The sequence below is a fragment of the Paramisgurnus dabryanus genome, chromosome 8, assembly GCF_030506205.2.
Source record: "Paramisgurnus dabryanus chromosome 8, PD_genome_1.1, whole genome shotgun sequence".
Lineage (NCBI taxonomy): Eukaryota > Metazoa > Chordata > Actinopteri > Cypriniformes > Cobitidae > Paramisgurnus > Paramisgurnus dabryanus.
In genome coordinates, this window is record NC_133344.1 from 22,034,409 (window position 1) to 22,055,314 (window position 20,906).

A 20,906-nucleotide genomic window follows, 5' to 3' on the forward strand; every position below is an offset into this window, starting at 1 on the left:
ACCCCCTCTTCATCTCTTTACATAAAGACCAAATCGAAGAAGAATGGGTGTAATGTAGGGCTGCATTATATTGAAGAAAAATATGATGTGAAAAATTACTATTGGGCAAAGTTTGTAAAACCAATTAAATAATAAAATATCTTTAAAAACTGAAAATACATCTCACTAAGCGTCTTACAGAGTTCTTCCTGAATGGTCCAAATGCACTGCGTATTGTTCTGTATCGATATGGATTTTTCAGTGCCGATGCCGATTTTTGTTTCATCAGCATTAGCCGATGACCGAAACAGGCTGCCGATTTTCTTGAGCCGATATTTGGAGCCGATACTGCTTTTGCTCACTCAATTTACATCATAAAAATGACACGATGATGCCAAATGTTACAAGTCTCAATTTTAAAAAAGTAATATGTATAGAACTTAAAAAAACTATATTTAACAAATAGTAAAAACAGGTGGGGTGCTATGGAACCATCTTTTGATGTTGTCATGGAAAGGTTGGTTGTTTTTAGTCACATGACCTGCAATCGCTTGCGACTTACAGCACTCTGTCTCTAAATAATGCCGGAAAAAAATCGGCAAACACGGCAGCCACATATCGGCCGATGCCGATACACATAAAACTCGCAAATATCGGCCCGATATATCGGCCGGACGATATATCGGTCTATCACTATTCTGTATACATTTTTTTGTTTTTCAAAACACATACACTGATTCAACCAGTGCAAAAAATTTGACAACCAATGGAAGTATGTAAATGGAGGTTCATACTGTAGAATTACTGGCTTTGGTCTTTAAAAAATACATAAAAGACTGATCCTCCTTTAAATCAACATGCAATAAATGCGTACCTGCACGCTTATATACTTGAAGAGAAACACAGTTTAAAGAGAAACTGTTTGTCTATATAATACTCTAAAATTATTCTCAAAAACTGTACACAAAATATCCACACCTAATACAGGCCCATTCTGGCACCTTGTCTCATGCGTGCACACTTACACATGCACACACACACACCCTGAGATGGGACTTTGCTGTGTCAGTCCATTAAAACTCTGTGTTCTTTATGGTCCACCGCTGTAGGAATAATCTGCCTTATTGTGCATAACAAGCTTGTTATCCACAAAGTAAAAGCTGTCAGACTGTGTCTCATATGGGTGACGAATCATTTCGTGCACTATGGAAAGATGCAAGAAACACAATGACAAATATGTAAATGAAACACCAGCACAGTCCCACACCAATCATCATCCTATTACGTATGAGACATTTTTACATCTGTGAAAACCATACATTAACATGAATGGGTATTACATTTCTGTACGTCGATTGCCTTGAAGGGGTGTATGATGTCTGTGCATCTCAAACCGAGTGACGGCTAAAGACACTTACTTATTTCTTCAGAAAGAGGTGGAAACTCGTAGATGTGTTCGCATGTGTTTTTACTGCTGGGGATGCAGAAGCCAAACTCAAAGTCAAAGCTTTTCAGCAGCTGTCCACGAAAATAATGTCTCTCGATCATTCGAAAGTTGTTTATGGGAACATCTCCCACAGTGAACTCCACCCTGTTAAAAAGTTGATTTAGAAAAACGCAGCAACTACATTTAAACTTGTGTCTGAAAAGAGACCCAAAACATACTTGTTTAATAAGCAATACACATTAATAGTTATTGGCATGTACAGGTGAAGTATTGGCTAGAACAAGTCTTTATTTCCCGGCCAGGATGCTGCCACTTAAAAATGTAAGTATTAAAGATTAAATCAAAAGGATTCGAGCGCAACTTTATGAGAATCAAGTTTAATTCTGACACTGATTGCTGAACATACTTCATACTTACGTGGCACCAACCTGCCGTAGTCGAAGGAATGCAGGGGTGAACTGGTAACGCACAAAGCGTCCAGCGTTAGGGTCAAAGTCTTTTGTGTCCTCGAAACTCTCTGTGAATCACAAAGGCCATGGTGAATGAGCATTTGAAGGGCTCTTATGGAATGCACTGCATCTAAATGGAAATCAGGGCTTTGTGGGGAAAAAGACTTGCATTTAAATGAACATCCTATTAAGTTGGAGTGATGATGGAGATAGGATTGAATTTGAGAGTCCAGGCCTATGCATTACCTGTGGCTGGGGGTTTGGAGATTTCAAAAAGGACTGTGCCGGTCTCCATGTCTCTGATTTTGAACCTGGTGAAGTCGATGCTGTGTACGTTCTGCTTCGGACCGCAGAGGTAGTCTGTGGAAACAAAACAAAACAAAAAATACACAGAGTTTATGACATGCCCACTTCACTTGCATTACACACAAAACAAGAAAATGTGCATGCGAAAAAAAAAAATTGAGATTCATGAAAGCTAGTGTGCCTTCATCTGACGGATGCAAAAGATAAAATCCAGCAAGTGACCATGACAGCCAACATTTATAGATAATAAAACACCATTTTACCAGCTGTGGGATTTTCTCCAGAGTACCATCACTTTGAAACACTATGCTAACCATATTTTTTGACATGTATCTGTGAGATATACAGTAGGTCACATGCATCAAGAGAGCCATCAAACACATGCCTCAAGGGTTGATGAGAGCCGTAACCTCATGTGAAAGACTGCAGGGACAAAAAGAGCTATTTCTGTTTTCTCTGATGTTGTATGTAAATGATATTGATGATAAATACATATTCTCCTGATGACATCACTTCCAAAAGCTGATACTGTTCAAGCATTACAGATAGGGGTGTGCGCTCAGACAACACAATAATATAACATTGATAAAACATACAAACAGCTATATTTTACAATTTCTTCATGTTTGGCCAACTTTAGTCATGCATTAGTGAAAGGGGAGCAAGTTAAAATGATATAAAATTATTAGAATTACAAGAAAACTGTTTGCTTCTTACAAGAACAATTACTTCTTCCCTTAATAGCCTACATTTATATTTTGTGGCTTAAAGGGACACTCCACTTTTTTTGAAAATATCCTCATTTTCCAGCTCCCCTAGAGTTAAACATTCGATTCTGGTGCTAGCACTTTTAGCATAGCTTAGCATAATCCATTGAATGTAATTAGACCATTAGCATCACGCTCAAAAATAACCAAAGATTTATGATATTTTTCCTATTTAAAACTTGACTCTTCTGTAGTTACATCATGCACTAAGACCGACAGAAACTTAAAAGTTGTGATTTTCTAGGCAGATATGGCTAGGAACTATACTCTCATTCTGGCGTAATAATCAAGGACTTTGCTGCCGTAACATGGCTACAGGAGGCACAATGATACTACACACTGAAAATAGTCCCCTGCTATTGAAAGTTACTAAGAGGACTATTTACAGCGGTGCGTCATATTATTACGCCTGCTGCATCCATGTTACGGCAGCAAAGTCCTTGATTATTTCGCCAGAATGAGATTATAGTTCCTAGCCATATCTGCCTAGAAAATCGCACGTTTAAATTTTCCGTCGGTCTTAGTACACAATGTAACTACAGAAGAGTCAAGTTTTAAATAGGAAAAATATTAAAACTCTTTGGTTATTTTTGAGCGCGATGCTAATGGTCTAATCTGATTCAATGAATTGTGCTAAGCTATGCTAAAAGTGCTAGCGCCAGACCCGGAGATCAGCTGAATGGATTCCAAAATGGTAAATGGTAGGGGAGCTGGAAAATGAGCATATTTTTAGTTTCCTTTTAACAAATAACACTCCTAAAAGTTCTGTTAACCCCTTAGCATTTCAAAAAAATGGCTAAAAATGACACTAATTGTACCTGCTGTGTTGATTGTATCTTAAAAGGGTTTACATCATTCAATCATAAGAATCTCAACTTTCCAAAGATATGTGACATGTTTAGCTTCTTGTTTTTGTGAAATTTCTGTCAAACAATGCGGTGTTCATCCCACAGTACATTGGAACTTTAATTAAACTGTATCCTTGTTTTTTGTGCCAGACTCCCAGAAGAGACTTTTGAGTTATATGAATCAGCTGTGTTAACTGTCCTCTCCATCTGCTGGACTTTATCCTAAGAGGCTTACATTATTCACCACCACATGGGAGATGCTATACTTTAATCTTTAAGAGAACAATTTCTATTCAGATAAGATTGATGTGACCTCATCACTACAGACACATATAGATATTTTTGTTTCATTTCTAAATACAGTAATAAACTTTATACTGCAAAGTAGCATTATAGACCTAAACAAGAAGTCCCACCCATTCACAGCCCAAGCTTACTTTAAACAGATGGGCAAAGTGGGTTTAGCCACTCACTTGAGATATTTTTAGCTTATCTGCCTTTTAAGTGTGCAAGGCAGAGACAAAGAAAAGTGTGTATCTGCTAAGTAACAGTGGCATGTTGTGTTTATTTAATACAATTTTCTATTGGAAGTCTGATTCATGGTTTACACAAAAAGTGCAGTGGATATTGACACAGTAAATAAAGGTAGCCCTCTAAAATGCCGCATTAACACTAAAACTTTTTTCAATAATAATATATTAAATATAAAAAAATAGATATCTTCATTAAACATTTAAGAAAAGATTATTTGCATACAAGGTACTTTTTACCAGGACCATTGCTAATGTAGTATATGTGAAGAGTTTGGTTCCAAAACCAGATAATTTTCAAAACATGTTTATTATTATGTTATCATGTTTTTATTGTGTTTTACTGTGCTTTTTTGTTATGAAGGCTTAAATCAAAACAAACCAGCTGCAGTTTTATTGATATGTGATATATTATTTGAAATGCACAATCAAAAAACGGAGTTATCTGGTTTTGGAACTCTTTATGTGATACTTTTAATAAAATATTAGATTTATTTGAATTATTATTCAAATTATTAGATTATTATTATCTGATAATTACAAGATTTTTTTACATTATATAATTTGTTTATCATGAATATATCTAGTTTTCAATCCACTATTATGATCCTACAGCAACACATGTCTTCTACTACCAACCTGCTTTTTTTGGGTAAACAATAGGACTGCATTATAACAAACATATTATGATTATGATTGATCCAACATTATTCACCAGACCACACAGGTTTATCCAGCTATATCAGGCTTAACATGCACATCTAAACAAAAACGTCTTATCCTTTGAGAAGAAATGCTCAAAGCTTAAAGAGCAGTTAGAGTAAAACATTTATGTAATTTTTAATAAGAGAAATTAATAAATGATAACAAAAGCAACTTGTTAGTCATTATTTCATAAATCAGCCACAATACAGTTCACCTTCCTTTAGCATAGCTGACTATAACCCCATAACATAATCAGCTGTTTGTATTAATCCAGTGTTTTTTAATCCAATGCATTAGTCAGACACCTGAATGTTTGACATAAAAATTAAACCTGTTAGTGGTGTCTCAGCACTAGGCTACTCTTAATGTACCCTTTATATACCTTTTGTGATAATATATGTAATAAAAGTGTATAATAGGCTACTAACTAAACTTGCTATACTTTTTTTATATTTATCATTATTCCCTAGTGAAATATTCACTGTTGATTTTTATGGACTTGTGCCATAAAACGTGCAAAGTCATAAATGTAACAGTAATGCAAATGTTTTTCAGTAAGTTGTGGCGGTTTTGAAAGCCAGTTTTTTTAAAAACTGTTCTCATATTGATGAACTGAACTTATTTGGTATCTGGCATTTGCATTTAACAGATTTGATCTCTGAGTGCCTTTGTTGTAGTGCCAGTAGTATTTTCATGTAGGAGGAGCAAAAAGCAAACGTCTAAAATTTGATAAAACACCTTTAACTTTTCTTCAAATAGTTGAATAACATAAAGCAAAGACTTTGGTAACACTTTATTTTACGACCCGCAAAGTACCGCGTAATTAAACCGAATTTACAGCGTACCTATTTGTAACAACAGGGTAGGTAACCTGTAGGTATAAGGGAATAATATTTTAAGTTTGGGGTAATAAGTGGGTAAGAATATGAAGAATTATAAATTATTTATACTCTAAGTATTTTATAACAACAGGGTACCTATTGTAATATTACGTGGTATGTATGACTTAGTCAAGTCTATGGGGAAATTATGTTTTATTTATTTTTTATTGTGAATTTTTCATATTGACTACTGAATGTTGTATACAGTCAATGTCTACGAGCCACATCGGCAAATAAATATAACAGCATATCACTTTTATTTTAGTAGCCTATATTACTTGCTTTTAATAACAAAAGTCAAGCTGATTTAATGTGGTTATCTTTTTTTTAAGGTAAGTACAATAAAAATAGCAACTTATTCCCTATTTACCAGGAAACTCCTACATTTGCGGACATATTTGAAGTGGTGCTTTGCAATTTATTTACTGTAAACACAAGTATTTTAGCCAAATATAATTTATGCAATGGCAAACCAGAATGAAACAACAGCAGATATCAGCTCCCGCTAAAGCAAAAGACGACTACATGCGTAGGTTACTGCGCAGGTGTAGAGCGCGCGGCCGTCTGCAGGAGGTTTGCTGGAACGCGATCCTGAGGTGAAATTTCTTTAAGAGGTTTTAAAAACGTTCTACACTGTGGAGTACAGCTGCGAGTGATGTGAGCAGGATCCGCATGCTGGATAAGGTGACTGGTTTTGTTAATACATGACTCACGCATTTCAAACAATGTTTTTCAAGAAAGTTGCTAGCTAACGGTAGCAGGTTAGCTAGCACATAAGTAAGCCTAAAATTTATAAACGTAACTGGCTTAGAAAACTCTGTTTCTGTCAAGGCACAGTGAAGAAACATTTACTGAAGGCTTTCATTTATGTTTTTTATATGTAATGCAGAACAGCATTTGTGAGACGACATCAACTCATCATCCGAGTGGACAAGAACACCAACAGAGGAAGCCAAGCCGCAAAAACAATGAAAAATTGTCATGACTTTTTATTTTAAATAAAAGTTATGTGATAATAAACATTAAGTGTTGGCTTAATAGTGTTTTAAAGATGTTTTGAAATAAGTTGTTTTAAAATAAAAATAACAATATTCTGTATGTTTATGATATTTACCCTATAACATTTATTAACAAGAGGTGAACAAAGCACCACTTTAGTTTACAGCCCGCAAATATGAGAGTTACCTGGTACATACACAGAACAAGCGGGGAATATGCCCCACTTCAATTTACAGCCCGCAAATATAAGAGTTACCTGGTACATACACAGAACAAGCGGGGAATAAGCCCCACTTCAATTTACAGCCCGCAAATATAAGAGTTACCTGGTACATACACAGAACAAGCGGGGAATAAGCCCCACTTCAATTTACAGCCCGCAAATATAAGAGTTACCTGGTACATACACAGAACAATCGGGGAATAAGCCCCACTTCAATTTACAGCCCGCAAATATAAGAGTTACCTGGTAACTCCTGTATACATATACAGATCAAAGAGGTACAAGTTGCTATTATCTTTATTGTGTGTTATATTTTATTTGCCGACGTGGCTTGTAGACATCAACTGTAGGCTATACAAAACACTTCATCAGGTAAGTAGCAAATATGAAAAAAAAAAACTATTACACATAGACCATATTACCCATAGACGTAAGTCATACATACCACGTAATATTACAATAGGTACCCTGTAGTTATGAAATACTTAGAGAATAATTTACCATATATTCTTACCCCCTTATTACCCCAAACTTAAAATATTATTCCCTTATAACTACAAGTACGTACTGTAGAGGTACTCTGTTGTTACAAATAGGTACGCTGTAAATTCGGTTTAATTACGCGGTACTTTGCGGGTCGTAAAATAAAGTGTTACCAAGACTTTTCATCATTTTTCCAGTATTCACAAAATAAAACAGTTGCACAACACAAATTCAAGCATATGAAAATATGCCTTTAGGTCTTAGAAAAGAAATACTTTTATTCCATATGATTAAAACACCTGTTGATAAGCAATGGTACCATGAAATATTACTTCATGTAAAGGGAATGCATTTTAATCTTATATATTTAACTGAGTAATGATCCATTCAGCCCTACACTGTGACATAAATCAATGAATAACGAAATGCAAATTTCACAGTTCAGCAGTCACAGACAGCCCAAAGTTAACTGGAAAATAACCGACCATCGCATTTATCTGTCAACTTATTACATATTTATCGTCAACCAGGGGCTCAATTTATAGAAATAGCAATTTTGTTTATTTACCGACGACTGAACCACATTATTGTTGTGATTCAACGTTTGACTGCATGCAGCGGTGTGCAGACCGTCAGAGTATGACACAAAAGTACCGTGAGAGCGATCTGAAAGCTTAGCTTGCGCGATAGTTTGATGTCATACACCGAGCGGTCTGCGCAGCGCCGCATGCATTCGAACACCGATTACGCTCTAATAACATTTCGTAGAATCACGTCGGAGGACAAAATACGCACAATGCAAAACTGCCTTTTCTCACTGGCAATGTGCAGTTGTGTACGTTTGCAGATATTTGCGCGTCAGCTCGTGCGGTTATATGATTAAGCTTTTTAGATATTTATGGCGCGCAACTTACTGTCAGTGATTTTCTGCAGCCCCAGTACATCCTCCGGCGTGATCACTGAATGTTTTACCAGATCCTCTTCAGTCGTACACGGGACACCTGCGTCGCAGACTTGCTTCACTTTCATCTCTAAATGCGCGTTAAAATGCCACGCTGCCGTTTCCTCTTTCGCACCCAACCTCTCTGGCAGACGCTGTTTGTTTGTTTCCTTTATGCTGCCTGCCTGTACGGTTACCAGAATAGCCAATTCACCTCCCCCAGCCAGTCTTCTTACCAAATCCACAGTCTACTAAATGTAGCCTATTTGAGCAACCACTTGAAGTAAGCAGAACCAAAGACAGTGATGAACAGCATTCACTTAATGCGAAAGAAAGTACACAGACCATTCTGTCAAGTTGCTATTGTTTTAATATCAATGACTCACGATGTTCTTTGAAGAATCTCAGGATCTGAGTTTCTTAAAGGGGACATTTTACCAGACTTTTTAAAAATGTCAAATAAATCTTTGGTGTCCCCTAGTACAAATATGAAGTTTTAGCTCAAAATATCCCATATTTAATTTATTATAGTATGTTAAAATTGCCACTTTGTAGGTGTGAGCAAAAATTTGCCATTTTTGGGTGTGACCTTTTAAATGCAAATGAGCTGATCTCTGCACTATGGCAGTGCCATGGGTGACATCACAAGGGGAGCCAAATTTCAATTACCTATTTTTAGCAAAACTAAGTTACTGGGTTGTTATTTTTTCACATTTTCTAGGTTGATAGAAACACTGGGGACCCAATTATAACACATAAACTTGGAAAAAGTCTGGTATGTCATGGTATGTCTCCTTTAAACTAAACCTGTGAGTGTATATTATCTGAGAGATGAAAGAAATTCTGATTAAAACATACTTTTGGATTGTATTTTATGTTTTATTTATTTATATATATATATATATATATATATATATATATATATATATATATATATATATATGTATTTACTGTTTTACAATTTTGGTATATATTTATTTACTTATATCATTTGTTTTTTCCAATTAGTAGCCATGTTTTAAATAAGGTTAAGTAGAGCAAAATGGTGCATAGAATATCTTACAACAATTCTGCTTTTGAAATTGTTTATTTCTGGTTGTTGGAAATGTGTTAGATGCCAGCATCCCTGAGAAAAGTGTGACAGGATCATCTCTATAGTCAGAAATAATGTGGGTTCAAAATATGTCTATGGGAGGGATGCAGTACTTCCTCTGTAAAGGATCATCACATATTTTGTTGAGCATCCAAAGGATGTAATAAAACATGAAGTGTACATGCCAACAACTAGAAGCAGGTTGGGTTATGTTGAAAGCTTGGATTAAGAATGAGCTAAGTTCATTATGGCAGGTTTAAAAATCTAATCTAAAAATGTAAAATAAAAATAAAGTTTAAACAGATCTATAAAATCATATAAGAGGGTTGATAAAAGAAGGGCTGTCTAAATTAAAGTAAAACTATTAAACAAAGCATCGCATTAAAGCTGCACATATTAAATATTCTCCTGTTTGATGATTTTATCTAAGAGGTTAAACATTAAATGTCTTTGTAAATAAGGTTGTGCCTTGTGGTAAACACATGCATGCCATAACCCAACACAACACAAGCTAATGGAGTTCATCATCACTGTCTATTATGAGCAGCTCTTTGAAGATTACATTTCACAATGGTTCTTCCTGCAGGATTTCAATGTATCCACCTGTTTATGCTCCTATAATATGCTGTTATTGTTTATGCCTTCATCTCAAAGCATCCTCTGTGATGCATCTGCATGTCTCTTACTCTACGCACAGACTGGATCTGGGGGAAACTGGCGCCCCATTCGTTCCAGTGCTTGTAGGGTCCACACTCAAGCAGGTACTGGTATCCACGGTAACCAGGGTACTGATATCCAACCCACCTGGGTATGAAAGTAATGATAAGTAATTCCACTAATGTGTAGCTAGAAGTTAGTTTAAAATATGCATTAAAGGTGGAGTGCATGATTTCTGAAAAACGCTTGAGTCGGGCCAACTTCCAAAACCACTTGTAGATAATCAGCAGTGCATGTCTACTAAGCGACATTGTTGCCTGGGTTGTTTATGTGTGGGGCGGGTCTATCAAAAAAAGGTCCAGATTCTATTGGGGCATGTTTGTTTAAGTGACTTTAAATGTCAACATTGGCTTTCAGAGATCATGCACCCCGCCTTTAATGTAAATGTTGAAATACTAAATTAAAGGGATAGTTAACCCCCAAAAAATAAAAATTCTGTCATGATTTACTTACTCTCATGTTGTTACAAATCTGTATAAATTTCTTTGTTCTGATGAACACAAAGGAATATATTGACATCAGAAACCCTATTGACATCCAGTAGGAAAAAATAATACCATTAAAGTCAATGGTGCTTCTGATCAGTTTAGTTACAAACACTCCTCAAAATATCTTCCTTTGTGTTCATCAGAACAAAGAAATTTATACAGATTTGTATCAACATGAGAGTAAGTAAATGATGACAGAATTTTTATTTTTGGGTGAACTATCCTATTAAGGGGAAGATAAATGACTTACGTTCCACCATTTACTTGAATGCTTGCTACTTTGTCCTGAAAGCCATAACACCACAAACTTGGAACATCCTCATCAGAAACCTCCATCTTACGACCATCAAAGTTCACACAGTCATACAGACAGATGTTATGGTCTTTTGGGTCCTACATGGGGAAGGACGACAGAGAGACAGAGAGTTGTAGTGGTCATAGGTTCTTCAAAGCAATTTAAAAAGACTGTTTGACCTACCATTCGAACAGGACGCACAGACATCAGGTGATCAGAGCGGTAACTATTTGACCAAGTGTCCCAGCGTGGATATTCTCCTTTCTCCAAAATGAACATCTCACCAGACATGTTCTGCTGATCATAACCTACCCATCTGCAGTATAAAGGACACTCATATATGGTCACATAATTACTCAAGTCTCGACATCTTTAGGCGACTCTCCTGATTTTGCCAAGTGGTTGATGTCCTCAGGGCAACATTATGTTGACCCTGGGACAACATTTCAATCAACCAATCAGATTTCAGAATTAAGTTTATAGTTTGTTTTAAGTTTAAGCTTACAAGCAGGATTAGCTGTTTGTAGACAATTGTTTTTCACTTATCATCTCCCTCTGATTTTAGGGTTTGGTTATGGTTAGGGTTTGTGGTGGGTTTAGGTTGTATTTAGAAAAATGTTGTCCTTGGGTCAACACAATATGTTGCTCTGAGGACATCAACCAATTGGCAGTTCGAGCATCTTTAGGCAACGAATATAAAAGGAATTGTGAATAGAATTATGGCTGGGCAAAGATTAATCGCGATTAATCGCATACAAATAAATTTATTATTTGCATAATATATGTGTGTGTATTGTGTTATTATGCATATTTAACCACACACACATACATATATTTATTTTAGAATTTATTTTAGTTATATATCATTTTTATTTATATATAATATAGAATATATAAAAATATTAAATGTTTCTTAAATACATACATGAATGTGTGTGTATTTATATATACATAATACTTAAACACAGCACACACTCATATATTATGCCATAAATCACTTTTATTTTGTATGCGATTAATCGCGATTAATTTTTGCCCAAGATCAACAAGGCCAATTTGAAAACTCTTATTTGTGTAATTGAAATACTCTTAAAAATAAAGATGCTTTGCGATGCCATAGAAGAACAATTTACATGTAACATCAAATAACCTTTTTGTAAAAAAAACCCTGTGCTTTGAATTATAAAAAGGTACGAAAGGGTTCTTCTTAAGACCTTAGACTAAATGGTTCTTTCAGGAACCAACAATGGTTCTTCTACTTAGTTACTTTTAAAGTGAATGTGATTCCTTTAATTCTGTACTTACGGCCCACACTCCACTCTGATAGATCCCACTCGGTTTAACCGCTCACAGATATTTTGACACTCTCCATTCAGCTCCATCATGCGCCCTTGGAAATTCTCGTTCTCAAACAGATAAATCTGATCACACATATCGAATCAGTACAGCCAAAGCAGGTGCTTTTTATATATTTCCAGTGTTCTGAAGGCTTGGTAAAGCATATTTTTTGGATATTAAATGAGCATGATTGCATTCAAGCAAGAGCATCATGGGAAAGGATTGACTTACTTTATGTGAGCTCATTCCTGTGGCATGGCGACTACCCATGCTTCCCTGTAGAGCAGTGTGAGACATGGCTAAAGCTGTCAGAACAAAGAAAAAAGAGAGGGAATTTACTAAAACAAATAAATGAAGATAATAAAATCTTGTTTGTTACAGTCAGCTATGCTTTAAAAAAATTTACTCAAAATTGAGCTATAGAGAAGTACTGATGATACTTTTATAGGTAAATTGTTCACAAATTTTCTATTTAAGTAACTGTTTATTCACGCAGTCAAGGTTTACCCCCACTTAGGTGCAACATATACTTTAATCACCTCTAGAAAGCCCTTCCCCAATTTAATCTCACCGTACCAAAACAGTCAGGAACAGAGCAATGGAATAGATAGGTAGGGATGCCAAAATCCGAACTTACTTCGGATGGGTTATATATACATATATATATAGCTGTACATCTGGGGCAGAACGAGACCAGGCTATTGGATAAAAATGCTGGCCGTTTGGAGTGCAGGCTTATCTGTGTGACCCAGCTGACTATGCTCATTGCTTTGTTCCAGGCCACGGCTGGATGTCTGATGTCTACCTCCATCAGCAGAAAGAGCACGGCCCGTATCTCTTCAACTCTTTCCCAGTCTCTCATTCATTCACTTTTTTTGTAGAGCAGCCAGTAATGTGCTGACTTAGTAGAATGGCCGCAGGCCTCTCCATTGAGAGCAAAAGGAAGACTCATTGTTGGGTGCAGCTTCAGCTTTCGTTGTATGAAGATTCAGCATTTTTCTGGCTGGATACGAATCACAAAAACTGGGGTCTTAACTTTGAGTTAAGTTTTTATGACAAATGCAAATAAAACAATATAGCTGCAAGCAGCAACACGGGGTCAAGCACCTTCGGCGCAATGCACACACAGCACAGCAAGCACACAAAGCACAGCAAATTCACAATGCACAGCAAGCACACAAAGCACAGCAATTACACAAATCACAGCAGGCACACAAAGCACAGCAAGCTCACAAAGCACAGCAAGCACACAAAGCAAAGCAAGCACACAAAGCACAGCAAGCTCACAATGCACAGCAAGCACACAAAGCACAGCAAGCTCACAATGCACAGCAAGCACACAAAGCACAGCAATTACACAAAGCACAGCAAGCTCGCAAAGCACAGCAAGCACACAAAGCACAGCAAGCACGCAAAGCACAGCAAGCACACAAAGCACAGTAATCTCACAAAGCATAGCAAACTCACAAAGCACAGCAAGCACACAAAGCACAGCAAGCTCACAAAGCACAGCAAGCTCACAAAGCACAGCAAACTCACAAAGCACAGCAAGCACACAAAGCACAGCAAGCTCACAAAGCACAGCAAGCTCACAAAGCACAGCAAGCTCACAAAGCACAGCAAGCTCACAAAGCACAGCAAGCTCACAAAGCACAGCAAGCTCACAAAGCACAGCAAGCACACAAAGCACAGTAAGCACACAAAGCACAGCAAGCACACAAAGCATAGCAACAAAAAAAGCACTGCAAGCACACAAAGCACAGCAAGCTCACAAAGCACAGCAAGCTCACAAAGCACAACCAGCACACAAAGCACAGCAAACTCCCAAAGTACAGCATGCACACAAAGCACACAAAGCACAGAAAGCACAGCAAGAACCACCACAATGCAGAGCAACAACAGCAAACATGGAAAAATAGAACACATTTGAACTACAGACAGGTTGAGAAGAACTGATGAGGAAGAACAAAATACCTGACTCAGGTGGGATTCAAACCCAGGAACTCAGAATCTCAATACATATGATTAACTTGATGCGCCACTCAGATGACACAGCTCATGAGGCAGCAGAAAAGAGATTAGAAAGCTACAAGGATTAACATATGTCAAATTAGTTTATAAACCCTAGGTGGCGCTGTATTCTGACTTCTCAGGTACCTTCAGGATATCATGTCAAAGCTCCTTATCAATTTTTGCGCAGATATGTCCAATAGTTCAAAAAATATAACAATTTATGTCAAATTTCAAAATGGCGGACAGGCGGTTTGGTCAAACCCGGCATAATACACATCGACAGATGCGGCATGAGGTAAGCAATCCATAGACATCAAGATCATAATTTTCTGACAAACAGTTCAGAAGTTATGGGCAAAAATAGCCTATTTTCCTATCTCATTACCCATAGGTGGCGCTGTCACCAAATTTGGCATGGACCCCAAGTTCATGGTCGACATGAAGTGTACCAAATTTCATTTCAATTGATCAAAGAATGACCGAGCTACAGCTTCAGAACCATTTTTGCGTCAACCTCGTTAAGTTTGCGCATTTATTACTTTTGAACAAAGATAAATATCAAAATTCTGTTCAGTCATTTTTATGCGGCTCACTCCAAAGATCACCTGTGCCAAATCTCATAAGAATTGAACCACATTTGAAGGAGGAGTAGCGAAAAAACTAAATACTGTACATTTCAAAATGGCCGTTACTGTAATGGGTGGAGTCTTACTGTAAAGTATCAAATTCAATAAGCGGGATGAGAGCAATCACGTGTACTAAGTAGAATTTTCATAGATCAAATGGTTCACTATTTATGACAGTTTGAACATTGATTTTTTGCACTGCTGGTGGCGCTATAGAGTTACTGCTAGACACCCCATTTTTGGTCACATGACTATTTATGATCACCTCTACAACTGTGCCAAATTTCATCATTTTCCTATGTACGGTTCATAGGGCTGCCATAGACGCCTATGACTAAGAAACGGCAGAATAATAATAATAATACTAACAATTCCAATAGGTGTCTCAGCACCTTCGGTGCTTGACCCCTAATAACTAGTGCTACATTTAACCCACACAGTGCCAAACATTTGACTACAGTACTGTGCAAAAGTCTTACGCCACCACCACCAGACTTGTTATTTTAGAAGTTTCAATGTCCATCCATATTCATTTTTCAATCTATTTTATTAAGGTACAAACAGAAAATACAGGAAATATGTACAAAGAAATTAAAAAATACATTTTCGGTACTAATTGTCTTCTTTAGGCATCGTCTGTGTTTAGTGTGACCTCTCTTGGCACTAAACACATCTTGAAGTAAAAAGACTTAATAGAAATTAGGATTTAATTTTATTTAGGTATATTGCTCATGTGGAAGGGGAGTTGTTTACCCTAAAAACTTGACACATTAGTTTACATTTTTATACAGTTTTTAATACTATATAAACATTTCTTGTATTTTCTGGATGTATTCTATTAAAGAGACTGAGAAACAATTAAAACAACACATCTAATTGTGGCATGGTGGCCTAAGACTTTTGCACAGTACTGTATATTAAAACAACATGTTTGCATCTTTAAAGAAAGATGTTCCCAATGCCCAAGTCAAACCTCCATGCAGCTGCTTAATTAAACTTGTTTATTTATTTACATTATATTTATTTACATTCACCATGGTCCTCAGTTCTGCACCAGATCCTCAGCGCCGGCCACCTGATTTGCATAAAGTCAAAGAAGTGGGCAGGACATGCATGTTGAATAGATTTGCTTGTACGGGCCTATGCATGTGTATGCATATGTGATGGACAGCATGTGTGTGCGGGTATGTAAAGGGAGGCGAAAGCGGGTATCTTAAACAATCTGTGGCTGGCACTGTGTTGAGATAAGAGTAAAGATTAGACTTTGTGTATGATTTCTGTTTTATTTTGTTCCTTGAATATTTAGGGTTATATTTTAGTTTTTACAAAAACTAGTAGTCATATTCTTACATCTTTGCTTGAATGGTGTCAGATTTATGCAGCATGTTTGTGTCTCTGTCACTAGTCATATGTAAAGGTATGCATGAAATCATTGTACCTGGCATGCACCCCAGTGGCAGATGCCAGTAGGCACAATGCCTCCCTGGCTACGGCAGATGGCATTGTGAGCAGGGTAAAGCCAAAGGCTCAGTCCAAAACAATGAGACCTGGGGCAAAGTGCTGACTCCTGCCCGCCCTGCGGCCAGTTTTCCCATCCTGTCATGCAACATATAAATAGAGCCCCTAGTTGGAGGTCTGGGGACCGTTGTGTGGAGCCCCTGAGCACTTACAGCTGTTTGTTGGATAGGTCAGGTAAGCCCTTCATGTAAGCCTGTTCATTTTAGTCAGCTCAACATGGGGGAAGATCACATAAACACCATTAAAGACCAAAACAAGCATAGCAAGCAAGCATATTTAGCGTAGCATCTTTGAAAAAATACAGAGTAAAATGTTTTTAAAAATTGCTTTGCATAACAATTGGGATTGCATTCTGTAACTAAATTGAACTTTAAGAGATTTATGTATGATTTTAACATACAAAAGGTTCTGGGCTAAATCTGATAAAGCGTCTAATCTAATCTATGTATCTGTGTAGATTTGCATGTTTGCAATGTGCAAAGTTTTTATATCGAATTCATCTTTTCACCCATGAATCATTTTGTCAACCATAAGTCTTTTATACTTAAATGAATTAGAAGTATCATTGTTATGTTTGGATGAGATCCTGTAAATCAGCTGATAAAATCTGTGATTTATTTTCTTTGGTAATTAAACCTTAGCACCAATGACATTTGGCAACAACTGTTCCCTGTTTATCTGCCTGGGGCTTTTTTTATACAATTGTCATAAATGAGATTCTTGTGTTCTTCAGATTTATCAGCATTAAAATATCTTCAAGGATGGCTCTGCCTAATCCCATGCCAATGGGGCCATGGAAGGCAAGTAAATGCTTGATGATTGTTACAACGGTAATAAAAACATCTGGACACGAACGATAAGATCTCAAATAAACATCTCAATGTTTCTGGTGTAGCTCACAGTTTACGATCAAGAGAATTTTCAAGGCAAGCGCATGGAGTTCACCTCCGCCTGTCAGAACGTCATGGAATGTGGCATGGACAATATCCGCTCCCTAAAGGTGGAGTGTGGCGCGTAAGTCACAGACACACATGGCTATATATCAGTGATTATATTATCGCAGGTGGTGTCCAAAGTCATTAATTTTTCAGCTTTTTTCAAAAAATTTTTTAATAAAAGCCGTAATATTTCTGTGAAAAAGTATCTGAAAATCATAATGTTGTCCGATTTATTCAGTAACAAAGATAATTTTTTTTGACATTTCATTATATTTTTAAGTACAAGTATAGCCAGTTATGTATGCACACATATAGGTGATGAGTGATGGTTTGCAATGCTCTCCAACTATGTGTATGTTTTAAACAGATGGGTGGGCTTTGAACACTCCAGCTTCTGTGGTCAGCAGTTCATTTTGGAAAGAGGAGACTACCCTCGCTGGGAGTCTTGGAGTGGCAGCAATGCCTACCACATCGAGAGGCTAATGTCCTTCCGACCAGTCTGCTCTGCTGTGAGTATGAGATAAGGCCAGCTGATCAATGGGCTTTGACATTTTGATAATATCTCCTGTTGTGTTTTACTGTTAATAAGAAATATGAGTTTGCGTAACTTCATGGTGATAACAATTTTGATATAATTTTCATACATGTAAATGGATGATTTCTGCCATAGAAATAATTGTTGTTCCTGTTAACTATCAAACATAAATACAATCTGAATGTTATGCAGAATCACAAGGAGTCAAAGATCATCGTTTTTGAACGGGAAAACTTTATCGGACACCAGTGGGAGATGAATGACGACTACCCCTCTCTCCAGGCCATGGGTTGGCCCACCAACGAGATTGGATCGTTGCAGGTGCAAAGTGGGGCGTGAGTACCGGTTTTCTCTCTCTTTTGTCACTTACAGTACATACAAGCTATACATTTTATCAGTATGTGTGTTCGATTGGAATCAATCCCACCCTTACGAACATTAACCATGATTTTAATACAGTTTAAACCATAGTTACAAAATAGCCATAGTTTTCAAAAACCATACACCATTGTTACTGTAGTAAAATAATAATTATGCTAATAGTAATCAATACACACAAAAAACATAGTTACAACACTTTTACCACAAAAAACATGGTTAATTTTCATAAGGGCACAAGTTACTTTATGCGCTGCTAACGCAAGGCTCTACCAGCTGAGCTACATAAATACTGTTTATATAAAAAATCTCAGTCTGGTTTTGTCATGTGTCCTCTCACTATCAATAGCTGGGTTTGTTACCAGTACCCCGGCTACCGTGGTTACCAGTACATCATGGAGTGTGACCACCATGGCGGCGAGTACAAACACTACAGGGAATGGGGCTCCCACGCTCAGACCTTCCAAGTTCAGTCTCTCCGCCGAGTTCAGCAGTGAGGGCGGGCCGCCTGCCTTCCTTCCTCCCTTCCCCAATTCCTCCTCCTCCTCTTCTTCCACCTCTTCATCACCTCCACCCCTTCATTCTGATACCGTCATGCTCAGCTAGACCTGAACATCTGGTGAATTCAGCAAACGTTTACAGGGCTTTCTTCATGCCATCGATCGAAAGAAAAGTGTGTCAGGAAGTACTCAGACGGGTGGCACAGTGAGGTGACTCAAGCTTTGCTCCTCATCGCTGTCATGATGCAGTCTGTGCAAAAGACATCAATAAAGGGTACAAGCATGATAACAACCCATTGTGAGTGTGCTTAATATATGCAGCGGGACATTTCACAAGACTTTTTAAAGATGTGAAGTAAATATTTGGTGTCCCCAGAGTGCATATGAAGTTCTAGTTCAAAAAAATACCATATAGATAATTTATTATAGCATGTTGAAATTGCCACTTTGTAGGTGTGAGCAAAAATTTTGCCGTTTTTGGGTGTGTCCTTTAAAATGCAAATGAGCTGATCTCTGCACTAAATGGCAGTGCCGTAGTTGGATAGTGCAGATGAAGAGGTGGTATTATTATAATAAGATCCCCATCACAAGGGCAGACAAATTTCAATAAGCTATTTTTCAAATTTTCATGATATGTCCCCTTTAAAGTTGTCATTAAATAATATTTTATTTACTGATCTGTAAACACATTGTTAACTAGGCCATAAATATTTTCAATAGTTACTGCTGTAAAATTACAGTACATTTATATGAGGTCTCCTTTAAACAGTGTAAAAAGAATCTGAATAAAATCTCTTTTCTTTACTGCTGAAAAAACAACAATAGAAACCATCAGTGAAATTCTGTTGGATTTTAATTGTAAAAGATAAAAGTTCATAATGATATTTTTGCTAGATTGTAGCTGTTTTATAGCAGGGTTTTGTTTAATAGTAGCACCAACAATAAAAGCAGTATAATGATTTGATATAAAAAATATGTTTTCATACATTTAAGTTATTCAGTTAGGTTAATGTATATATTAATATATTAATACAGTATGCACACTTTTTTGTGCTATAGTATACAGTTCACCAATTTAGCCTAACCAGTATAGAAAGAGAAACTATGTCATCTAGCGTTTTTAATAAGTAAGTGCAAAGACTATTAGAAAACAAACAGACTCTTACTATGAATGGGAAAAAGTGCAATGCAGAGTACGACCGCTCTGGACCGCTCCAGGAAGTCCTTTGCGTACACGCAGTACATAGGAGAGGGAACCTAAAACAACTTTACCTTAAGATAAACAATACCGTTCTAATCAGTTTTAATATTTATAAAAAACATAATGTTTTATTGTGATCTTAGACTGCGGTTTAAAAATACCAGTCTTTTAAAGACATGACTTGGTCTTGTATGACTGAGCTAGCCATAGATATGTATATAAAGGCTAGATGGCTCGTCCGCGCTGATGGCCAATTGAGTGGAACGTCCGCATTTTGGCGGCCATCTTAGGACAGGGCGCTCGCTCACTCGTAGCATTGAGTTTTAATGATGCAGGTACTTTTAAATGACCATAACTTGCTTAATTTTTTACCGATTTTCAAACGGATTGGTTTGTTATAAACGTCAAAGATGTACCTATGACACTGAATACGTATACTAAAAATAAATAAAAAATTCATGAAACATGTTAAAGCATCCAGAATTATAGCCACGTTAATAACGTTTGTAAAAAACCAAACCGTTTGTAAATCCGTCAAGAATTCAGCAAGTTACGAGCATTTTAGTTGGCGTATGTCACTCACCTTCCGTCCACAGCAGCAGGGAGCAGCACTATGGCAGCACTGACCTAAGATGGCCGCCAAGTGACGACACAGCTGACTCCGCCTTGAGCCATCTAGCCTTTATATACATATCTATGGAGCTAGCTG

The 20,906-nt window shown here is 37.0% G+C and overlaps 3 protein-coding genes across 4 annotated transcripts; 1 reads left to right on the forward strand and 2 right to left on the reverse strand.

Moving 5' to 3' along the window:
* Positions 1-524: 524 nt before the first annotated feature.
* Positions 525-8,930, reverse strand: unc119a1 (unc-119 lipid binding chaperone a1). Its single transcript, XM_065280141.1, has 5 exons — positions 8,532-8,930; positions 2,122-2,235; positions 1,844-1,943; positions 1,398-1,570; positions 525-1,182 (listed from the first exon to the last, which is right to left on the reverse strand). Exons 1-5 carry the CDS (start codon positions 8,644-8,646, stop codon positions 1,070-1,072), a joined length of 615 nt encoding a protein of 204 aa, XP_065136213.1. The 5' UTR covers positions 8,647-8,930; the 3' UTR covers positions 525-1,069.
* A 724-nt stretch (positions 8,931-9,654) lies between these two features.
* crybb1l3 (crystallin, beta B1, like 3) lies at positions 9,655-17,526 on the reverse strand. 2 transcript variants are annotated; one of them, XM_065281012.2, is made up of 7 exons: positions 16,798-17,526; positions 13,294-13,491; positions 12,720-12,793; positions 12,456-12,571; positions 11,334-11,466; positions 11,106-11,248; positions 9,655-10,454 (listed from the first exon to the last, which is right to left on the reverse strand). In XM_065281012.2, exons 3-7 carry the CDS (start codon positions 12,783-12,785, stop codon positions 10,286-10,288), a joined length of 627 nt encoding a protein of 208 aa, XP_065137084.1. In that variant the 5' UTR covers positions 12,786-12,793; positions 13,294-13,491; positions 16,798-17,526; the 3' UTR covers positions 9,655-10,285. The 2 variants fall into 2 exon arrangements, with proteins under 2 accessions (XP_065137084.1, XP_065137083.1); XM_065281011.2 differs by lacking the exon at positions 16,798-17,526 and adding an exon at positions 14,463-14,599.
* On the forward strand, positions 16,603-19,275 carry cryba1a (crystallin, beta A1a). The gene is made up of 6 exons (XM_065279970.2): positions 16,603-16,631; positions 17,379-17,445; positions 17,541-17,659; positions 17,951-18,092; positions 18,311-18,453; positions 18,846-19,275. Exons 1-6 carry the CDS (start codon positions 16,603-16,605, stop codon positions 18,991-18,993), a joined length of 648 nt encoding a protein of 215 aa, XP_065136042.1. The 3' UTR covers positions 18,994-19,275.
* The last annotated feature ends 1,631 nt before the right edge of the window (positions 19,276-20,906 follow it).